This window comes from Tachypleus tridentatus, chromosome 10 (assembly GCF_004210375.1).
Source record: "Tachypleus tridentatus isolate NWPU-2018 chromosome 10, ASM421037v1, whole genome shotgun sequence".
Lineage (NCBI taxonomy): Eukaryota > Metazoa > Arthropoda > Merostomata > Xiphosura > Limulidae > Tachypleus > Tachypleus tridentatus.
In genome coordinates, this window is record NC_134834.1 from 46140309 (window position 1) to 46161997 (window position 21689).

At 34.9% G+C, this 21689-nt stretch overlaps 1 protein-coding gene across 2 annotated transcripts; it reads right to left on the bottom strand.

The window, feature by feature from the left end:
* Nucleotides 1-1026: 1026 nt before the first annotated feature.
* On the bottom strand, nucleotides 1027-21338 carry Mat1 (CDK-activating kinase assembly factor). 2 transcript variants are annotated; one of them, XM_076461151.1, is made up of 3 exons: nucleotides 21203-21310; nucleotides 19144-19227; nucleotides 1027-2392 (listed from the first exon to the last, which is right to left on the bottom strand). In XM_076461151.1, the coding sequence occupies exons 2-3, from the start codon at nucleotides 19165-19167 to the stop codon at nucleotides 1445-1447; spliced, it is 972 nt and encodes a 323-aa protein (XP_076317266.1). In that variant the 5' UTR covers nucleotides 19168-19227; nucleotides 21203-21310; the 3' UTR covers nucleotides 1027-1444. The 2 variants fall into 2 exon arrangements, with proteins under 2 accessions (XP_076317266.1, XP_076317267.1); XM_076461152.1 differs by lacking the exon at nucleotides 19144-19227 and having other exon boundaries at nucleotides 21203-21338.
* Between the last annotated feature and the right edge of the window lie 351 nt (nucleotides 21339-21689).

Consider the following 21689-nt stretch of genomic DNA (forward strand, 5'->3'; position numbering starts at 1 on the left):
TTTTATAGAGCAAAACCACACTGGGTTATCTTATGTATCCACTGAGAGGAATCGAACCCCTGAATTTTAACGCTGCAAATCCATAGATCCATTGCTTTCCCAGCGGAAGACTAATAAAGCTTAGTAACTAAAGTTTATTTTGTTTTTTTCTTAATATGAAATTTCTAGAAAACTAAAGACAGCTTACCTCCTCAGAATCTTGTTTTGAAAGAACGAGGTGGCATCCTAACACTTGAAAATGGCTGAAAAAGCCATTAAGAGAATATTCTGTGCTTTTTATTGGTTATTCACAAGTCATATACAAGTACGTGTACTTAACGGACTGCTATAAAATTGTGTTTAATATATGTAATCTTTCCAATACATTCTTCCTAGACCTAGCAGTAACACTTTAATCGGTTCCTAATATATATAAAAGCAATGTAATAATATCGTTGCATCAATTTCAATCCATTTATAACTGTGTTACAGTAATCCGTGATGACGAGAAAACCCACTTGTAGAGAAAATTATATATTTAAAAATGGTTGGTATGGATAGAGAAAGCACTAGCAGAGGAACAAACAACGTCGTCAGGTTCACAAAGAAAGGGTTACTGACCGGAAGCTGACAATACGTTTGAAGTCCGTTGTGTAATTGAGTGTAAAAATGTAAAGGGCGTGCTTAGATGTTGGATATATTTATTAATATAGATATAAAGATGTTCCTTTGTATTGGTTTATTTTGGGCTTGAGTTGTTGTATGATTAAGGCTATTTACTTATTCAAAAACCAGGCACAAAACTGAGGTCTATACCATGTAAAAACTACACTGACAAACACCATACAAACATTATTTATAAAATACAATGTGATAACTGCCACGACTTCTATATTGGAGAAACAAGTAGAAAAATGGAAACCAGATTCAAAGAACACAAAAAGTCACCTTCACACGTTTTTGAACACTGCAAATCAAATAAACACAACATAACCATAGAAAACACTCAAATATTAAATAAAGAAACAAACATAAACAAACGCAAAATTAAAGAAGCATATCTTTATATGCAATGCAACAAAATTTATTGTTTCACAAGACATACTGGAAATGCATTATGTAACATTGTAACTACTTTTGCTTTAAAAGTTTGGTTATACTTTGTGTTAGGCAATGATTAAAACTCAAATTTAATGTATATTTATGTGGTGACTTTATGATCAGTCTGAAAAATCATTTCAAATAAGCATGAGTATATCATTCAAAGCATGACTTGTTAAATACATTTACTGTGTATACTGTTCACAACAAAATTTAAATTATATCTACCTACTGACAAATACGAATAGGACATAATTATTGCTTTAATTCAGACAATTCTGTTTTTTAGATGGCAACATTAATATAATACAATCTTGAGAGTTAAACTTATACAGAAGAAATTATTCAAAACTATAAAGACTTTTCATTGCTTAGGAATAAAGTATAGACCACAAACTCCTTCTTGTAAAGCTCTATAACATGCAAGCTTCGAGGTAAAACCACCAGCTTTTTCTGTTTCAGAGGAGGTTCTTACATGTTTTGTATATCCATTAGCTTCCAACATGTCATAAATTGGAGGATTTGGGCCACAAAGTGGGACTACAAGTTCTCTATAGACATATAATTCACCATCAGGTTCCTTTGGAATTGGAATAAATGTTTCCTTTTGACCAAGTGTAATACCAGTTGAAAACTGAACCACTGTAGGTTTGGTTGGACCTCTTCTTGAAATTTCAGTTTCTTTTACATTTGAGACATGACTGGCTAAAATCTGTCCAGCTGGTAGATCAGAGAACATCAAATCATCAATCAATGCTTCTTTTTGTTTTAACCTTGATTTTTTAATTTCCTTTTCTTCTTCTAAGAATTGTTGTTTTCTAAAGTGTGTCTGCTGTTTTTCCTGTTCCAACAGAATCTCTAACTCTTCCTCATCTCTGCTAATTTTGCCTCTGTTTTTTGATATCTGTGTACGATTTTCCTTTTTGTAGAGTTCAATTTTTCGTTTTGTTGCTTCAAAATCCACATTATTTACAAGATTAAATATAATTGTTTCAATCTCTTCCAGGTAATCATTGTATTCTCTTAGCGATGAGAACTCCTCTTCTCTCTTATTAAAATCTTTTAAAATTTTTCGCCTAATGTCAACTTCCTTCTCAACATAAGGATCTTCAAAAATTTGAATCCTAAAATCATTCCTCCTGAGAGGTATACCACATTCAGCACATGTACCTGAGCCCTTCAGAAATAAGAGCTCTACACAGTTTTCACAAAGAGCATGACCACAAACATTTACTAACAGTTTGAGGGATGGATTTCTGTACTTTGTTGTTTTGCATCGAGGACATGCAGCTTCATCCATCTGAGGTAGCACCTGGAATATAAGATTAGTCTGTATTAATAGTATGAAAACAGATACAATATGATATTCAGATAAATAGCTATTCTCATTCAGTGCTGCCCTTTATGTACAAAAATGTTTTCACACATGCCACAAGCTTTCTATTTCCCCTTCATTGGAACTAATTGATTTCAATGCATCTTTCATGCAAATCATCATGCATCAACCTCCAATAAGTGTGAATTACTATCATGATGCATGTGACTCCCTCTCATCAACTCCATCAAACTATTACTTTTAGTTTTTGCATTAGATGGAAGCACTATTATTCACTAGTGAGAAAGTGAGATGTTAGTGCTCATTAAAAATACATTTTCAGTAAAGAAATATAACTTCCGATACAGTATGTTACCTCCTCTCACATAAGTAGCTAGAATCCCCCACTGAACAGTTGAAGGGACTGGTGCAAGGAAAAGAAATAAGCATCTTGCTAAACCATGTAAAGGACATTCCCCAAGATGAAACATTCAGATTCTAAAGTCTGGCATGGATAGCTGCACCACTTTTGAAACAGGTATACTCTTTTCCCATCAGAGAAAGATGATGCACGTATAGGCTGAAAACAAAGAAGCACATCAAACTGGGAGAGAACTATGGCTGGAAAGTGATCTTAACTATAAAAGTGGGTAAAATGAAATGAACATGCCCCTAGGTGTAGAGTAGATAGAGCATGATGAACTGTATATGGCAAGTCAGTTACATTCAAAACCCATGTTGCTGGAAACCAACATTCATACTGTGGTAGGAAAGAAGATAACACAATCTTCACCTCAAGTTCATAAAACCAACGGTAATCTAGTATTTCCCAACTCATGAACAGAACATATGTGAATATGATAAATTGATCAAGAAACCTGACATCTGATACCAAACAGTTATTTACATATTGTAAACCATCTCCCCCAAATATGAAATTGATCAGAATCACTCCAAGCACATTAATCAGAATAAAACACTGAAAGGTAGTGGAAGGGAAAGAACCATAAAAATCCACAAATCACCTTCAATGTGATCCACAACACTGAGTATAAATTAGAGGGGAATATAGGTATCTGTAACACGTGTGAAGATTAATGTTGATTGGTTCTACTCTAAATCCAAAACCCAGCCATTGAGAACTGACATCCAAGTTGGTGATAGGATGAGGGATCCTAATCAATGGGGTGACTACAGTTTTGACATCTCACTCTCATGTGTTTTAATGTTTCATACTAGAGGATATCACACCATCTACATAAGCAGAACACCACTAAAAAAAAGGGGGTAAACAAGGCAAGAAGTACAGAAGAACAACACATGAAACAATGCAATGGATAACCATGAAATCCAATTTTTAAAAGCAGATTACCAACTTATTCAATACAAAGCAGAACATGGATGGTCAGCTATACCCGTTTCCTTTACCCATGTAGCCCATGGGCAGGTATGGTCCATGAAAGGCAAACTTATGAAGCAACTGTATCATAACAATAAAACCTACAACTGATCCTGTGGAACACCCCATCTCTATAGTGTGCATTGCATGGCCATGGCTGATTTTCGAATTAAGCACAGAGTTACACAATGGGCTATCTGTACTCTGCCAACCACAGGTACTGAAACCCAATTTCTAGGAGTGTAAGTCTACAGATATACTATTGTGCCACTGGGGGTGCATCACTGTGAAATGATAATATGCAAATTGGCATAGCTTGACAGAGCAGATTTTAAATGTTAAAGAATACCTTGTCAGGCACTACTTGCCACAGAGTGGGATCCAAACAATGAGTATTAATAAAAGGAAAAATAAAAAAAATACATTTAATTTTGATATTCTAGAATTGCTACAAGTAAAAGATGATAACCCAAAGCAGAAGAAAGTAATGATCTGATGCAAATAACAAAAAAGTATGTATCCTGGTTAGTTCACATGCCAAACTGAAGAAGTACCTCCCAAGTATGATGAAATGAAACATCAATGAAACAGAAGGGTGTCAAATTTGGTGAGAAGACACGCAGAACAAAGTACAAGAAAAAAATGACAAAGGCAAAGAAGCCAATCAAATGAAGAGCTGAACCCAACTGGCAAAGGAAGGAACTCGAGTAACTCAAACAGGCAATGGTTGCCAAGGAAGAAAGACAGAATAAGCAGAGTATAGGTGAGAGATGGAAGAAGGGAAAAGAGGTTAAATGGAGGAGTTTCCTTCATGAACTGCCAGAGTGTAGGGAGAAAAACAATCTGTAAAAAAGGATAAAAAGAACAGGAAATACCAGTGGAAAAAAACAGACCACCAATGTCCACAGGTGAATATGAGAAGGAAGAAAGACAAACAAAAGTAAAACAAGTAGCACTAGGAGAGTGGTTTAAACATAGGTAAAGTGAGATAGTGCAGGACCACATTAACATCACCATTTAGAAAGACAGCCAACTACAGAGGATGACAAATACAGAAGAAACATCTATAGATAATCTACAGGGTGAGGAAAAAAAAAGATGTGAAAATCTGAGACTAATGAGACAAAGGCCACTGGATCCAAAAGACAAGAGAATAAATTCACATGATGGAGAAGAGTGGGTTGATCAGGAGAAAACATTTGACTCAGAAAACAATGGCAGAAAATTTCTATTTACATTGAAAAACTTCCATGTAGGAAGAGAGAATAAAACAAGCCATAAAATCAGCTGTCAGAAGAAACTAGACCACTTCTCCCCATATAAAAAATACAGAAATATACAAAAGAAAGCAGCAGCAAACAAACCCAGGATAATGTTACATTGTAACCTAGAATATCCTAACTATCCTGAAACCATGCATGTAAAATGAGAGCTGAAAACAATAAACAAGCCAAAATGTACAAAAGGATCATTGAAAACAGAATGGGATACATTATGCTTGAGATTCAATGACAAAGAGTGTCATATTAGACCAAGTTGATTCTGCAAGAGGGGGTAAGAAAAACATAGCAAAATCTAGGTGTTGTGAAAACAATATTAATTCTCCATCATCCCAAACAGGTTTGCTTTATTCAAGAAGATTAGTTGGGCAAGTTCAGAAGAAGAAGGTTGACCCATACAATGAAGGATAATAGCACATAAATCCAACAAAGGGTCTCCCCACCACCTGTAGTCTGTGAAAATATTGCTACAGGTATAACATCTACAGTTTGAGCATTCATTGATGCAGAATTTATTATAGAAATACACAAATCAAACCAAAGCATTTGATGTAAAAAACATCCGAGTGTGAAAAAAACCAAAAAAATATGGTAAATTAAATCTATGTTATTTTCACAATTCTTAAACCTCTTCTGTACATGTTACAGCTTAAAATTTAATTAAACTACTTTAATATGAATGTATTTTATTATCAAGTACATTATAAAAGTTTTATTCTTTTATTTTGGAAAGAAACATTTAAAACAGCAATTAAAATTGCAGGTTGTGATGTTACATGATCCTCTTGTTTTTACAAGTCTAAACTTTATGAGCTATTACATTGAGAATAAAATAAAGAATGTTAAAATGCAAGGTCAAATTAAAGTTCCACCTATCTTTCATTAGTTTCTAAAAAAATTTAAGAATTTCTCAATGTGGGTTTTACATTCTAATATTTCTAAGCTTAAGGTTAGCCATAATCATTTGCAAAGTCAAAGGTGTGTTGCTAAGTGACAGTTTGAAGTTGAATGACATGCTTACTATAAATAAAATATTTACACTATTTAGTTATAGCTTGAAGAAACCTCTACTAGTGTATGTATTTTTAGCATGAGATAGAGAAGAAGCTTAGTCCATTGTTTTCTTGAAGTGTATTTAGTATTTGCTCAGTGTTTCTCACTTTATAAATTTGCTCAGCAGTTAGCTTGCATTTAGGTTTTACCTTTATATTTGAAAATTTTATGATTGTAGACATTTAACTTGATGTAGTTTGACTTGTGGAAATGAATGTTAGTGAAACAGACAGTAAACAACCTTCAGCCTATAACAAGTGCAGGGTCATATGGAAAGCAACAGGAAAGTTTTTTTTTAATTAAAAAACAACACAAGCACAGAAAAGCAGAAGGGAGTTCCACCACCTGTGTTTCATATCACTTTTTAATTTTTAGAACTGGACACATATTTAAAAATGTGTCATTAATACAACTGCTCTTATTTAATAATTTGCTAGCCTATGCTTACAAGACTAATAACCTCTGTGATGCTCTGCCTCAGAGGAAAATTTGTGAATGTGAGCATCACTAAATTTATAATAATTTTCTAATGGTTACACATGCAAGAATAGCAGAGCATCATTTTTATACTTATTAAAAATAATATAATAATTTCATCAAAAGTGAGCAGACAAACTATGGACAGCAACATAATTTTATAAGGCTTCACTTTGGTGTTGGAACAAATTATAAAGACAAGATACATTTTTGTTGTTATTGTTTTCAACGTGCACTTATTTCTAAAAAAATTGTTTCTTGTGTCATACATATTTTCTGCTCATAAGTCAGTGTATGGTTTAAAAGGTGGCATATTTATAGCATAAATTGTATCCAATATTTAATCTATAGTAATGAAAGTGCATGGGTGTGTGTCTGCGATTGCCATAACTCTACAAACTAACAAGCTTATAAACCTGAAATTTTGTGCCCCTACTAAATGGATCATGAGAGTGTGTGCCAGAGTATTATTACTTGTATGCATGCATGCATGCACATTCTTTTAGGCAAGCTAGCACAAAACCTCATAGAAAGAATGTATGACCACCATAGATTGAAGAAAAACCTAAAAACCTGATATTTTGCACCTATAGTAAGTGGACTGTTAGGACACACATTGGATTTATTTATATGCATGGATGCATTCACATCATTTTAGTGAGGCAAGCTAACAAAAAAAACTACATAAAACAAAAATGAAATGGTTCATTATGTAAAATGAAATGCATAAAATTTAAAACAATAAAACAATTGTTGATTTTTAATTTAAAATATCTGTTAATTAGATTAAGAAAAGATTTATACATAATATTGAATCAATATTTTTTCATGCACAATAAATTTCATGCACTTGGCTCTAGGCTATCTTAAACTATGAAAGAACCTAGAGACTGGAAACTCTGCATGCATGCTACAAGGATTCCAAGGTTGTATAATAACTGGGTTATTATATTTTTAGAATTAAAATAAAAAAATATTTAGCCCTGTAGCCCATAAGTCCCATAATTCTGTTTCTATAAGGTCTATAGAAAAGTATGATTTTTTTTCAAATTCTCACCGAATGAACAAATTATGGAGATTTTCTGCCAAATATTAGTTTTTCACACAAACATGGGAATAAAAATACAAATCTGAGAATATTAAAGAATTTGAAGAGAGAAAAAATAGTACAAATAAAAACATAAGAAAATGAATCAAGAAGCTAAATTAAAAATATTTACAATTAAAAAGAGTTGAACTAAATTAAGTTTGAGAAATAACAGACAAATAAATTAAAATGCTGACATATTGGGATTGTTATAGAAGTAATTACAATAATAAAGACACTTGACTGGTACTATTGAGGTCTCTGGGAACCATGAGGGAATCTAAGAATTCCACAGAGGAGATTGGGCATTTTGAGCTAGTTTTCTGTAAAAATGTGTTTAACACCAAATTTTCTGAAACACGAATACTTTTACCAGAAGTATAAATTTTGTGAAAAGTAAAAGAATAAAACTAGAAAAATCTAGTTATCTTACTTTTCACTGTCCCATAAATTGAGTATAGCTAAATTTTCAGTAGTAGCTAAATATGCTTTGCTCATCCAGTCTGTATTAGAGATGTGGAAACAGAATCTACTAAATATTGTAAATTTAATAAAAAACAAAAGAACAAATTGAGACTTGTATTAAACATGGTATCTGAATGAGCAATTATCACAATAACTGCAACAGTTTGTCAAGCAATTATAGCTTTAGAGGTTTTCACTGTCATCTCAACCCTGAAATGTTTCACCTATACATCTAGTACCCACATAGATTGTGGAACACAAAGTATTGTGATTAGTTCAGATTTCATTTTTCTATACATACAACAGTCTATACACTCTTTTATCTCAAATTCACTTAACTTATGAGTCCAGGAATCTCATATACACATAGTAATGCAGAAAAGGGCAGAACACCACCACAGTTTTCCTGGAAGGGCAAAAACAGATTTAAAAATGCCAAATTACAATGAGTTGTAGTTTTAGTAGGGCTCAGAAGGCCTTCCTTTTATTTTTCTCATATTCAGATTGTTTCATTTGGAAAGGTTAGCTGTTTTAGAGAAAAACATTTTAAAGTAGTTACAAATTCTGTGTACAATAAAGGACAACAATTTTACAATTATGGCTTTAAAACAGAGATAACCAGAATGTTTATTTTAAAATGGTCGGATTCACAACGAGATCACAATTTTCTACACATCTTACATAAATATAAACTGTTCTAATAAGTGTATAAATAAGCAAGTTCTTGCAAACTGAATTGGTTGGTTGGTTGATTTAGTGTTTTATGGCACAAAGAAGCTAGGCTATCGGCACCAAACATCCAGTAAAAAGGTAAAATTAAAGTAAATGTAGTATAATTCATAAAAGGAAATTAAGATAAAACAAAACAGAGTTTAAAAAAACAACATAAATAGCATAAAACCAATGTTTACATCTAGCTACAACGTAAAGAGAAAAAACTACAGTAACAAAAGTCGTAAAGGACTTTCTGTAGCATAATGGTAATTATCATAACCTGCCAGGAAGACTAACAGATAAGTACAAGAACCACCGTCAGTCACCTGAAGTTGGCCTTTCCAGTCCTGGTTCTGGGTTATGTGCCATTATGACCATTTTCAAAAGTAAAGTAATAAAAGTTTTAAAAGACATGCAGCAAAATTATAATAATAACTTGCCAGGATGACTAATGGGTTGTTCAAATGGATAGTTCAAAAAGCAGTGTTAGTCACCTGAAATTGGCCTTTCCAGACCTGGTGTCGAGTTTTTTAAAGTTACGGCCATTTCTAATTTCAAATTGAACTAGACAGACTGTGATTCTTAAAAGGGAACCACATTAAAAAAGTTTAATATACAAATTAAAAAACTTAAATGGCATTAAAAAGATTAATGGCCTTTAAAAAACTAAAACGTTTACTAAGGTAGGCAGTGTCACCATCACCAATAACACTATCTAACATCATGGGCAAACCTTGGGACAAAACATGTTCAAAATGGTGCCATTGAAGAGAGTCATAACATAGACAAGAAAGTAAAATGTGGCTTATTGTGATCTGAGTGTTATACGGGCTACACACTGGTGCATCAGTTCCAGATAAAAGAAAATGATGAGTTAGAAAAATGTGACCAATGCATAGTCTAGTTAGAACAACTTCCTCCTTCTGATCCTTACAGAATCAAGGTGGCCAAAGTCCAATATTAGGTTTTATTTGGAAAAGCTTCTTTTCAAGTTGTTCACTCCAAATCGACTACCATCTGGCATGGAGTCGAGCCGTGAATACAGGACAATAGTCCATGTATAGAAGAGACACAGCGATAATAGTGCCAGAGGAGATAGATTTAACTGCAGCATCGGCGAGCTCATTCCCACAACTACCAACATGGCCCTGTATCCAGAAAAACTGGATAGAAGTAGATGTTAAAGAGAAATGGGCCAGTCAGTTTTGAATATCGGTGAGAATAGGGTGTGAACCAACATGAAGCAATTCCAGGGCCACTAGCAAACTAAACGAGTCAGTATCAATAGTGCAGTTTGAGTACTGCTTAGCTTCTATGTGATCCAAGGCAAGAGAAATTGCATACAGTTCAGCTGTAGAAGGTATTCTGTAAGCAACCACTGAACTGCAACAAACCATGGCAGAACCCACACAGTCACCTGATTTTGAACAATCCATATAAATAGGAATGGAAATATTGTTTGAAAGACGTTCAGTAAATAAAAGACAGTACTTTCAATCAGGAGTATCTGTTTTTCTCAGATGACTTAAAGAAAGGTCATATTTGGGGACTAGTAAGTTATGGTGGGATAGGCTGACCAGTGGTTACTGCAATGTTATTCAAGGACAGATCCAATTTATCCAACTGCAACTAGATACAAAGGCCAAAAGGAGCAATGGCAAATCATCTGTTCTAAAAAAGTATGGCCCACTGAGGAAGAAAAACACAACCCCAGGTGGGATGCTTTGATAAGGAATGAAGTTTCAAAGCATATAGTAAAGACAGTTGCAAATGGTGAAGGTGCAAAGAAGGTTCATAAGACTATGTATAAGCTCTGAACAGGGGAGGTGTGGAGAGCCCCAGTGCAAAGCTGAAGTCCTTGATGATGATCCAGCATCTTTAAGGCCGAGGGTCTGGAAGAGCCATAGAATCATTGATCCATAGTCAAGTTTTGATCGAATAAGAGCATGATATACTGTTAGCATAGAACATTGATCTGCTCCCCAAGAAGTGGTAGAGAGGACACAGAGAATGTTCAGTGCTCTTGTACATTTGACCCGTAGCTGCTTAATGTGTGGTATAAAGGTCAGCTTACGGTCAAAAACAAGCCCCAAGAACTCTGTCTCAGGTACCACAGGCAGCACAACTTCACCAATTCAGAGTTCAGGATCAGGGTGAATACCTCCTTGGTGGCAAAAGTGCATGCAAACAGTTTTAGAGAGAGAAAAGTTAAAGCCGTTTGCTGTGGCCCACTTCAGTACATGATTGAGAGCAGTCTGTCACTGCCACTCAATATACCTCATGTTCGACAACTGATATGAGATGTGAAAGTCATCAACATAGAGCCAGTTTGTAATGGTAAGAAGTCGTTCAGTGATGACATTAATCTTTATACTGAAAAGTGTGACACTCAAAACACAGCCCTGAGGGACTCCAAGGACCTGTAGAAAAGAACAGGAAAGTGTTGAACCCACACAAACTTGAAATCACCTGTTCATTAAATATTTTTTAATAAAAATGGGCAAATAGCCATGTAACCCATATATATGGAGGTCTCACAAAATGTTGTACCTCCATGTTGTGTCATAAGCCTTCTCAATGTCATAGAATATTGATACAAGATGTTGTCATTTGAGAAAGGCTTCTCTGATTGATGTTTCAAGTCAAATCAGGTGGTCCGTGGTGGAGTGCGTTTCGTAGGAACCCACACTGGGTGGGCGAGAGGAGGTTGTTTGGGTTGATGAACCAAACAAGGCAAGCATTAACCATCCTCTCTGAGGTCTTACAGAGACAGCTTGTCAAAGCAATTGGACAGTAGTTTGAAGGAATCTTGGGATCCTTCCCAGTCCTAGAGAAAGGAAGGACAATAGCATCGCACCAGGCAACAGGAAAAACATTCTCCTGCCAGATCCAGTTAAAAACAATTAGAAGAATAGCAAGAGAAGTAGGAGATAGATGGTGCAGCATGTTACAGTGTACATCATCTGGTCCAACCAAAGTACTGGCAGACTGATGAAGGGTCAGTTTCAGTTCCACCAGTATAAATGGACAATTATAGTCATAGAGACAATCAGCTTGAAAGGAAAGAAATGACTGCTCTGCCAGAGTCTTGATGGCTAAGAAGGTGGAAGAAGAAGTAGAAATGCTAGTTACCCAGCAAATGGTTTCACCTAGAGTATTTTTTGCTCCGAGTATAAGCTGCTTCCTGGCCATCAGAGAGCAAGATCGAGAGGGGGACAGAATTATATTGCCCACTGACCTTTCGAATCTTGTCCCATATGACGTTGGAACTGGTGGTAGTAGATATGCCAGTTGTGAACTTAATCCAAGATTCCTTCTGGCTTTGACGTCTTACCCACTGTGCACATGCATGGGCCCACTGGAACTGTGGTTCGAGAGTGCGAGATATCCATGGAAAGTATCCCAGGCTCATTTTTGAGCCTTCTGTGCCATGTGGCAGGCAGGATTTCACTATGGATGAGGATATAGTGGAAAACATGTTGAGGTTTTAGGAATACATTGAGCAGCTGCTTGTATAATACAGTCAGTTACTGCTGCCATACAGTCATCTATCGATGGCTTACAAATGAAGGCAGGATCGAGTCCTGTGAGAGCAGTAAAAGAGGGCCAGTTTGCCTGATCCAGCTTCTACCAAGACACGTGGGTGGGACCAAGGCAAGCAGGTCGGGTGGCATCAACCAAGGCCAGTCTCTTTCAAGATTATAGGAAAATGATCACTGACTTGTGGATTACTGTCAATCATCCATGAAAAATGGAAGAATAATGAAGGAAAGCAAGTTAATAGATCAATAACAGTTAAGAACTGACTAGGTGCATGGAAATAAGTAGAAGAACCAGTATTGAAAAAATAGGTTGTGATCAGAGAGCATATGCTCTATAGAGCAACCCCTCCTATCAATATCAGCACTTCCCCAGAGGGGATGATGTTCATTAAAGTCCCACAGGATTAAAAAGGAAGACAGCAACTGTTCAATGAAAGCATCAAGGTCTGATTTACCATATCTCTCTGCAGGTGACAGGTAGAGAGAACAAACAGTGATGATGTGACTCAAGGAAACATAGATGGCTATGACCCCCAAGGGTGTGTTGAGTGACAAAGACAGGGTGGGCACATGCTAATCAACCAACAAGGCCACCACTCCATGTACTCGTCCATCACACATCCTGTAAATTCTCTACAAAGAAAACTGCTGAAAGGTGACTGTAACAGCAGGTTTCAGAAATGTTTCCTGTAAGGAAAGACATACAGGATGATAGGAAGCAATCAGTGTTTTGATGTCATCCATATTAGAACGTAAACCTAGACAGTTCCATTGTATCAAGGTGGCCATTTTTAATGACATGTAGGTGAATTGGGTGGAGAACCCTTCTGTTTACAACCATGTTTTTTTCCTCACTGTCCTTTATCGAGGGAGGTCTATCAACCTCATTGGATCCTGCCCTGGGTTGATTGGGCAGGTCTTTATTGTTGGAAGGGGATTCCACTGACTGAGAATGTGAACAAATGATTGTTTTGTATCTTGGGATGGGAAAAGAAGATGTATCTGAGGAAATGCCGGTACCCAGAACCAAAGAATGTGAATCTTGGAGTTTTCTTGGAATGTATAGAAGGGACAGAGATAGGTGTAAAAGTTAATTCATCAACTTTTTTAACCATGGAAGTCAAAAGAGTTTTCATTTGTTTTAAGAATGATTCTCTTGGAGGCACAGAGAGATCTGTCTGCACTCCCATTGTAGTTGTGGAACAAAGTGCAGCAGTTTACGTCTGAGATGAAGCAGTAGGCAGCAATTTTCGAGCCTCAGGATAAGTAATATTATGAATCGTTTTCAAACGCTGCACCTCTTTTTCCTCCAACCATTTAGGGCAAGACCAAAAGTAGGATGGGTGAGAGCCATTGCAATTGATGCAACGAGGATCCGTTTCACACTCATAGGCATCATGGTCCTTGCCACTGCAACAAGCACATGTCAAGAAACCACGACATGACAATTTCGAGTGACGAAACCGTTGGCACTGGAAACATCAGAGAGAGTTTGAAATGTATGGCCATACTCTGCAGTTAATGTAACATGCCTTGATGGTGGCAGGTGGATGTGGTGACATAAATGTGAGAATAAGGACATTGGTCGGCACCATAATTCCATCTTTGTGAGTGGAGATACGCCTCACTGCAGAAACTCTTTGGGTGGAGAAACCAGCAAAAATCTCCAACTCTGGGATGTTTTTCAAATCCCTCTCAAGAATAACTCTTTGTGATGAATTCAAAGTAGCATGAGGTGTGACCTCTATAGGTATATCCCCAATTGCCTTTGAATGCAACATGAATTCACTGTGTTGAGATGTGGATGTTCCCACCAATATGTCACCAGATCAAAACTTCTTCACAGTCCCTCTAGTTCCTTCTGAATAAAAAAGGGGGGACATTTGCCCTGAAGGATTCTCTGAAAGAAAATGTAGAATAACAAAATGAGGTACAACAGGTGGTACAGATGTTGAAGATTGCTGCTCAGAAACTTAAAAACGTGGTCGTTTACCTATGGACTGTTTCTTCACTATTTTATTTAATTTTTTATTTGGAGGATCCATAAGAAAAAAGGAAATTTCAGTGCCCACTGCCCCAACTCACCATAGAGGCCTTATAGGGGGATGCATTACAATGCCAAGTAAGGACCACAGCAATGCCAGGGTTTCATGAGCACTATACCCAAACACTAGCATCAAACACAATGTCCACAATACCTTTTGAGAACTTCCGACACTGGTACTTGGTTGACCCTAGCTCAAGTGGACCAGCCAAATGACCAAAGGGGAACCACCCCAAGGCTGCTGCCCATCTATAGGAATTCAAGGCCAAAGCGATATGTTAGGGTTGGACCCTTCAACCACCAGAATCCTCTCCTCCCCTTCACAGGTCACCACACATGGGAAACACGTGGGTGGATGTTTAGATACCAGAGGAGGTAAACTGAAAGAGCAGGACCTTCCCTTGGAGGTCCCCTCACCACGTACACGAATCCACACAGAGGGGTCAAACTCACTTGTTTTTTCTTTTACAACAAATGTTTGGTATTTATCAACAGAAAAACCCAACACTGAATGAAACAAAGTTTTTAATTAGTTCAACAACTTATAATTACACTTATGACTGTCAAAACAGTAATCAAAATCCTTATTTTCATGTTTATGACTTTCCATTATTCCAACTATCCAAGTAATGGAATTATTGTTATTATTTTTGTTTGTTGTGCAAAGCTGTACAATGGCCTAATTTTGAACTGCTAAATAGAAATGAGAGTGAAGGCAACTGTCTGGCAGCACCAACTGCTAATTATTATTATTATTATTTCCTTCTTGAAGTCCTGAGTAGTGGAAAAGCAACTGTGCTACAATACCCACTACAAACCTTTTTCTTTTGACTGCTTTTTTAAATTACTCTACACAACATGGCTTGAAAAACACAGAACTACACTATTAATGGGATTGTCTATTAATCAACCAAAAATATCACTAGTCACACATCTTCATTTACAAGTTATTACAAAATGTGATTCATAAATCTTAAGTGTTACCCAATATTGTTTAAAAAAATTAAAATTACTTTCAAAAATATTAAATTTATTTAAAGTGACAAAAAATTAAAAAGTCAAAGTTTTTGGCCTTATGAAACTTGCACTGTTGCGAGTGTCAATATGTATTACTAATGTGCAATAAGCAAGATTTTTTACAACCACAAAATATATTTGAAACTAGAATTCATGCATTATTTTGTACATTGATATTTCCCAAAAGCAAAGGTGGCTATTTTTTTACTCAAATTTACCTTCTAAAAACCTGAAAATTGAAGTTTGAATCTAAGCATTTATCTTGCCAAAAGAATTAAACACTTCTCATTAGCAATTTTCTAATTGGCAATATTTATTAAAAAAAAAAGTAGAGAAATTGTTATTGTACCAAAACAAATGACAGATATATACATCTAATTTAAATTCAATCTTAGACTGTAAAATTATGTGTTGTTGCTGAAACAGGATCTTAATGTATTATTTGTTTGCTTACAGAGTAGAAGCTACTAAAGGCTAACAAAGGTCCAACTGTCATTAATATTTCTTTCACCTTAACTTTATCTGGCAGTCTAGTTTTTATGACAGCTACATTTTAAAGATATTTTGAACTAATATAAACTTTTATTCACAATGAAACAATACTTTTTTTTAGCATTAAAACTTTTTACAAGCAATTAAGTTGGCTACAGCATAAACCATATTTGCTTATTTTTTGTTTCAAAATGGTAAAAAGGCTTCTCACACTTAAGATTTGTTTTATAAAATAGAAATGTCATACAGTTTTATTCAAAATCAAGTTACAGCCATGCAGGGGTGTAGTCATCTTTTAAATGCTGGTCAGACAACACCAGAGCATTTGCCCAGTCAATAGGAGCAAACTTTTTGAGGGTGGTGAGAACTCTTAAAAAGTGTTGAAATTTTATAAAAATCACTGTTGAAATCAAGTATTTTTCATTAACTTTGGAGACCTGAATTGGACTGCCCAAATACAGTTTCATGTGATCTAGTAATTTATGCAATTACTGGCAACTTTCAAAAGTTAACATTTTCCTAAACTGAAAACTATTTCCAATGGATACTTACCTCCATACACAAAATAGCTTTTCTTGATTAATACCATCCTCTATAGGTGCAATTACTCACCATTAGTCTTGTAACTTCCAATTTCTTCTGCAAATTTACATGTAAATAATCATGTAGCAGCCCTCCACCAACAGGAATGTGATGCTACCCCTATTGTGACTAGCACCCTCTAACAATGAAAACTTTAAACACTTTACTTTGGCCACGACCAAGTCAACCAATACATCTGAAGTGAGGAGGATTGATGGGAAATATAAGAAGATGGTAGTACATAATCAGAAAAATATTTATCTACAATAATGTTAATTACTGATACAATATCTTACCTCCTCTAACAAGAAGCTAGAATCCAACACTAAATTAGTCAAGGGCTTGTAGGAAGATGATCTTCCTTTAGAAAATACCCAAAGACAGACCACATTGTGTGTAAAAAGAACTAGAAATATCACATCAGTGAGAGACAGCACCACTTGTAAACCAATACAAAAGCTGAGAAATCACTATAAAAAAAAAGACAGTCAATAGTCCAGAAAACATGATTATTCTTTGTTATTGTGTTAAACCAAGTGACAGACATAAATATATAACTTTAATATGATTTTAAACTGTAAAAGCATGTTGTATTTGAAACAACTTTTGAAACTAAATTTTTTTCTGGTTCACTTTAGGTCTCTGAATTGGTCTGCCCAAATGCACCCACATGTGAACTAATAATTCATGTGATTAGTGTTACTGCACAGGAGTGTGAAGATGGAATACCAGAATGGCTAGATGTCACATTCTAGAAAGTAGCTGATAAAGAAGATGACACCAAAATGCCATGACAGTAAGATCCTTGAGTAAAGTGTCACTAAAATGAAAGAGGAGAAATATGGAAGGACCTCAAAATAGATTCATCATTGATAGGATCTCTAGATATCAAGTTGTTAGACCATGACAAATCAAAAATCAACTGGTAGCATCTTGAATCATGCATCATGTCTGTGGTAGAAAGCAGATCCTCTTTCACCTCAAAAATGGTACTGGGAGAGAAGAAGACCTCTAGTAATAAGAGTCTGTGTCTGCATTTTTACATATCTAACACAACCAATACCCAATCCACAGAGAACCAACATCCAGTAAATGGTAGGAAAGAGGAGAAACAAGGTAGATGTTCATCTCCACACCAAAACCTGGGAGCAGTGTGAATGTTTCATCCAGTCTGCAGTAAAAGGATGGTATCCAGCCTAACACAAATGGGAAGTCATGTGTCTTGTCTTCCTACAACCAACACCAGATTCATCAGGAACAGACATCCAGCAGATGATAGAAAGAGGAACCAAGCTTTTCAGGTTGCATCTTCTATCCAAAACCTGACAGCATGAAGAATTTATTATCCAGTTCAAGTAGGTAGAAAGTATCAGCCAAAGCACACATGATTGGTCCAGCTACATCCAACACCTGACCCCAGGGAATCAACAAAGGGCAGATGATAGTAAGAAGAGGGTGCCTCAGTTAGAATACATATTCTTTGGGGAATTTTATTATTTTGATGAGACATGCCATTCTGATACACAACTCTAGCTGAATTCTGTTGAACTATCACTTTGAGTTTTGGCAGAAAATTGAATTGTCAAGTTTTTGATATATCAAATCCCAAATCTACACAACTGAGATGAGATCAGGGTTCTGTGAAGGTCATTCCATCATTTGAATGACCCCAGCAGTTTCCTTCTAAGCTAAGTAATTTCTGCATAGGTTGAGTGTTTGGAGTCACTATCTTCAAACTAAATCCTTTACCAATAATATGTAAACTACCAAGTATAGTATGATGGATCAGTATCTAATAGTATATTATTTCATCTATTTTGCAAATATCTTCTGTCACCTCAGCAGTAAGCCATCCACAAACCATTACACTGCTTTTCCATATAAAGATAAATCAGTCAAGTTGCCAGCTGCACATTCCATGTATTCAAAAAAAAAAAAAAAAAACACTTAATGAGGAAACAAAGTTGATAAAGCATGGACTGTTAAACAAAGAAAAAAACACATCTGAACACAAATACTGCTAAACAAGAGATAACTCGTAGATGAGTATAGAAGGAACCACATTTATTGCATGTCATGTTCCTATTGGTTAGGATGTAATGCATGATGACTTGCATGAGCCACACATTGGAATTATTCAATTCCAGTATGGGGGAAGAGAAGTAAGCTTGTGACATGTATAGTAAAAGTTAACACACAGAATGCAGCACTGAATGAGAATAACTAATCTTGTGAAAGAAGGTAAGTACATTTAGGAATTGTATTTAATGTTACCTATTATACTCAAAGTTGCTCAGAGTTCAAACTCAAAAATTATTAAATAAATTATGTTACATGTGGAAAATAATAACTATAAACTAAAAACTATAGAATTAGCATATATAAAGTAAATATTTTATGACAAAATGTGATATGTGAGAATAGTGAGTAACAGTTAACATCAGTTCTTGTATCTCATCCGATGATGCTAGATAACCCTGATAAAATGTTATGAATAAAATAAACAAAAGTTTTACTGTGTACAACCAATAAAAACTGATTGAATTCTAAAAAATATAATTATAATATTCAATCTTTCCAAACTAAATATACATACCAACACTGTTATCAGTATTGTCATCCCTGTTAGAATCCAATGCTGCAGAATTCACATAGACAGAACACTCTTTGTACCTAACTCCTAACATGCAGTATAGTGGAATTAGGAATGAAAAACCACAACAGCTTTAACAAAGCATATGGTAAATGTTTTGAAAAACATGTGAATAGCGGTAAAAATATCAGGTGCAACAGACTTTAATATATTTTATATGCTAAATGAGAGTGAATGCTTTAACCTGACTCAACTAACCAAGTCTCAGTTTGATAACCTATCTTTCAAAATTCCTCAATACATTTTGTATTGGATTATCAAATGCAATTCTATCTATAGTAAAGAAAAAAAAAGAATGAATGAGTTCTGTTCCTGCACACCAACTTTAAAAGATAATCAAAATACCCATCTTAAGTTCTGACAAGCTCCCAAACTCTATTACTGAAAAGTTTGTTTTTTTTTATTTTCTCTAAAATCATACACTGTGTCTGTTGAATTACTGCCTTCAGCCTTCAGAGGTCTTTATTCAACTGATCCACCTGGATAATTTTCTGAACTTCATTAAGATCACCTCTTAACCTCCTTTTCCTTAAAGAAACTAGTTGAGATCTTAACCTATCCTTATACGACAACACTTTCATCCTCAGACTCATCCTAGTAGTTCTCCCACGAGTCACTCTAAGTTAATAGTTTTTTAGATCACACAAAAATTACACATTATTTGAAATGATGCTTAAAACATTACTTGTAAGAGTTATAACTGATGTATGATAATACACTCTTAAAATTTTGTTAGTTTTATTATTAACAACAGAGCATTGTGTGAATGACTTAAATTTCGAAGTCTTATCTATCACAATGACAAATTTTTTTTTCCATAATGGAAGTCTGATGTAACAAATTCTTTTCAGCATTTATAATAACTGAAATGTTAATAAAATAATGTCTCAAAATAAGTCTGATAATTTATTTTAAGTTATGATTAATAAAACATAATATGCTAAAAACTAAAAAATGTTGGGCCTGAACCTTTTACTAACACGTCAACTAATGTTCAAATAAACACAATTTCAAAACTTCTAATACAACAATATAATGTAATCACAAAAATTTGGGGAAAAGAACCAAAAAAGACAAACTTAAATCCTTATTAAAAATTAATTAGATATCTGTTTGATAATACAATATTTACCAACTTCCCCAACAACCAATTATAAATCAACATTCCTAACAGTGACAAGTTCCAAGGAATATCAAATATTATTTCCATATTCTTTAGCTTCTGGCACATCACTCTCTAGTTCTCATTTCTTTCATATTCATATCTCCTACTAAGTTACAGAATGACAATTCAATAGAGAATGATTACTGCCTAATGACAAAAACTCATCAACTCCCTTGCATGTGACCATGTATAACACCACTATAGATATTGCTGTAAAAATATCAGTGCCATTCAATGTTACTTATTTATTCTTACCATAAATTTAGTTTTACTTTACTTAATCAAAAAAGCTCAACTAACAGTAAAAGACAAGGGAAAAGTACGTAAATATTAACATAATTATATTTTTTAAAGTTAAGATGTACCCTCTCATAATTTATTGACATAATTGAGTCCTCATTTATACTAAACGTAACACTCAAATAATAATCCAAATGCATTACAATTTACATTGTACTTAATATAATTAAAAATAAGGTCAAAACCGATCTACGACATTCTGGAAGAGTAAATGCATACTCATAATCATAACACTAATTCAGAAACTGTAACAATATTAGGCCGTGCCCAGCTTTCCTTCGAATATTAGTTTCAACTTTCATGGGAGAGAATAAGATGAAATTCACTACAGACAAGGTGCAACTTTATTCATGATAACGAGAAACCCACTGAAAATAACCTAAGAAGGTCGAAACGTTATTCCCTACTTTATTTTAATAAAAGTTTTATTAGCTATACCAGCCGTCTTGAGATATAAAGTGCAACTTTAATCATACAAACCGAGACTGAAGTTTTATTTTTAGCATTAGGATCCTGTATATATTAAAACGTAATTACCTTGCTCTCAAATATAGATCCGCCTTTATATACTTGATCAAAATAACAACCTATCGTAACATTTAATCTCTGATTTATACAATGCAATTTTTTCGTACAATGCTAATAATTTAGAAATGCAGCGTCCCCTCATGGAATCACGAAGTAACTTACATTGGTTATGGAGTCAATATGCGAATAATGTTTTAGTATTTATTGTGATTTTTGCAAATTCTAATTTGCTAAAAAAAATGAAAAATAAAACAATTTATATTATATGTAGTTAAATATCTGTTGTGCTCCATGCTGAAATATTAAGCAAAATTGTCATTAGAATATTCGTAGCTCGATAATCGGACCACTTGCAAGGCCCGACGTGGCTAGATGATCAAAGTACTGGACTCGTAATATGAGGGTCTCGGGTTCGAATCCCTGTCATACCAAACATGCTCGCCATTTCAGCCATGAGGGCGTTATAATGTGTCGGTCAATCCCACTATTCGTTGGT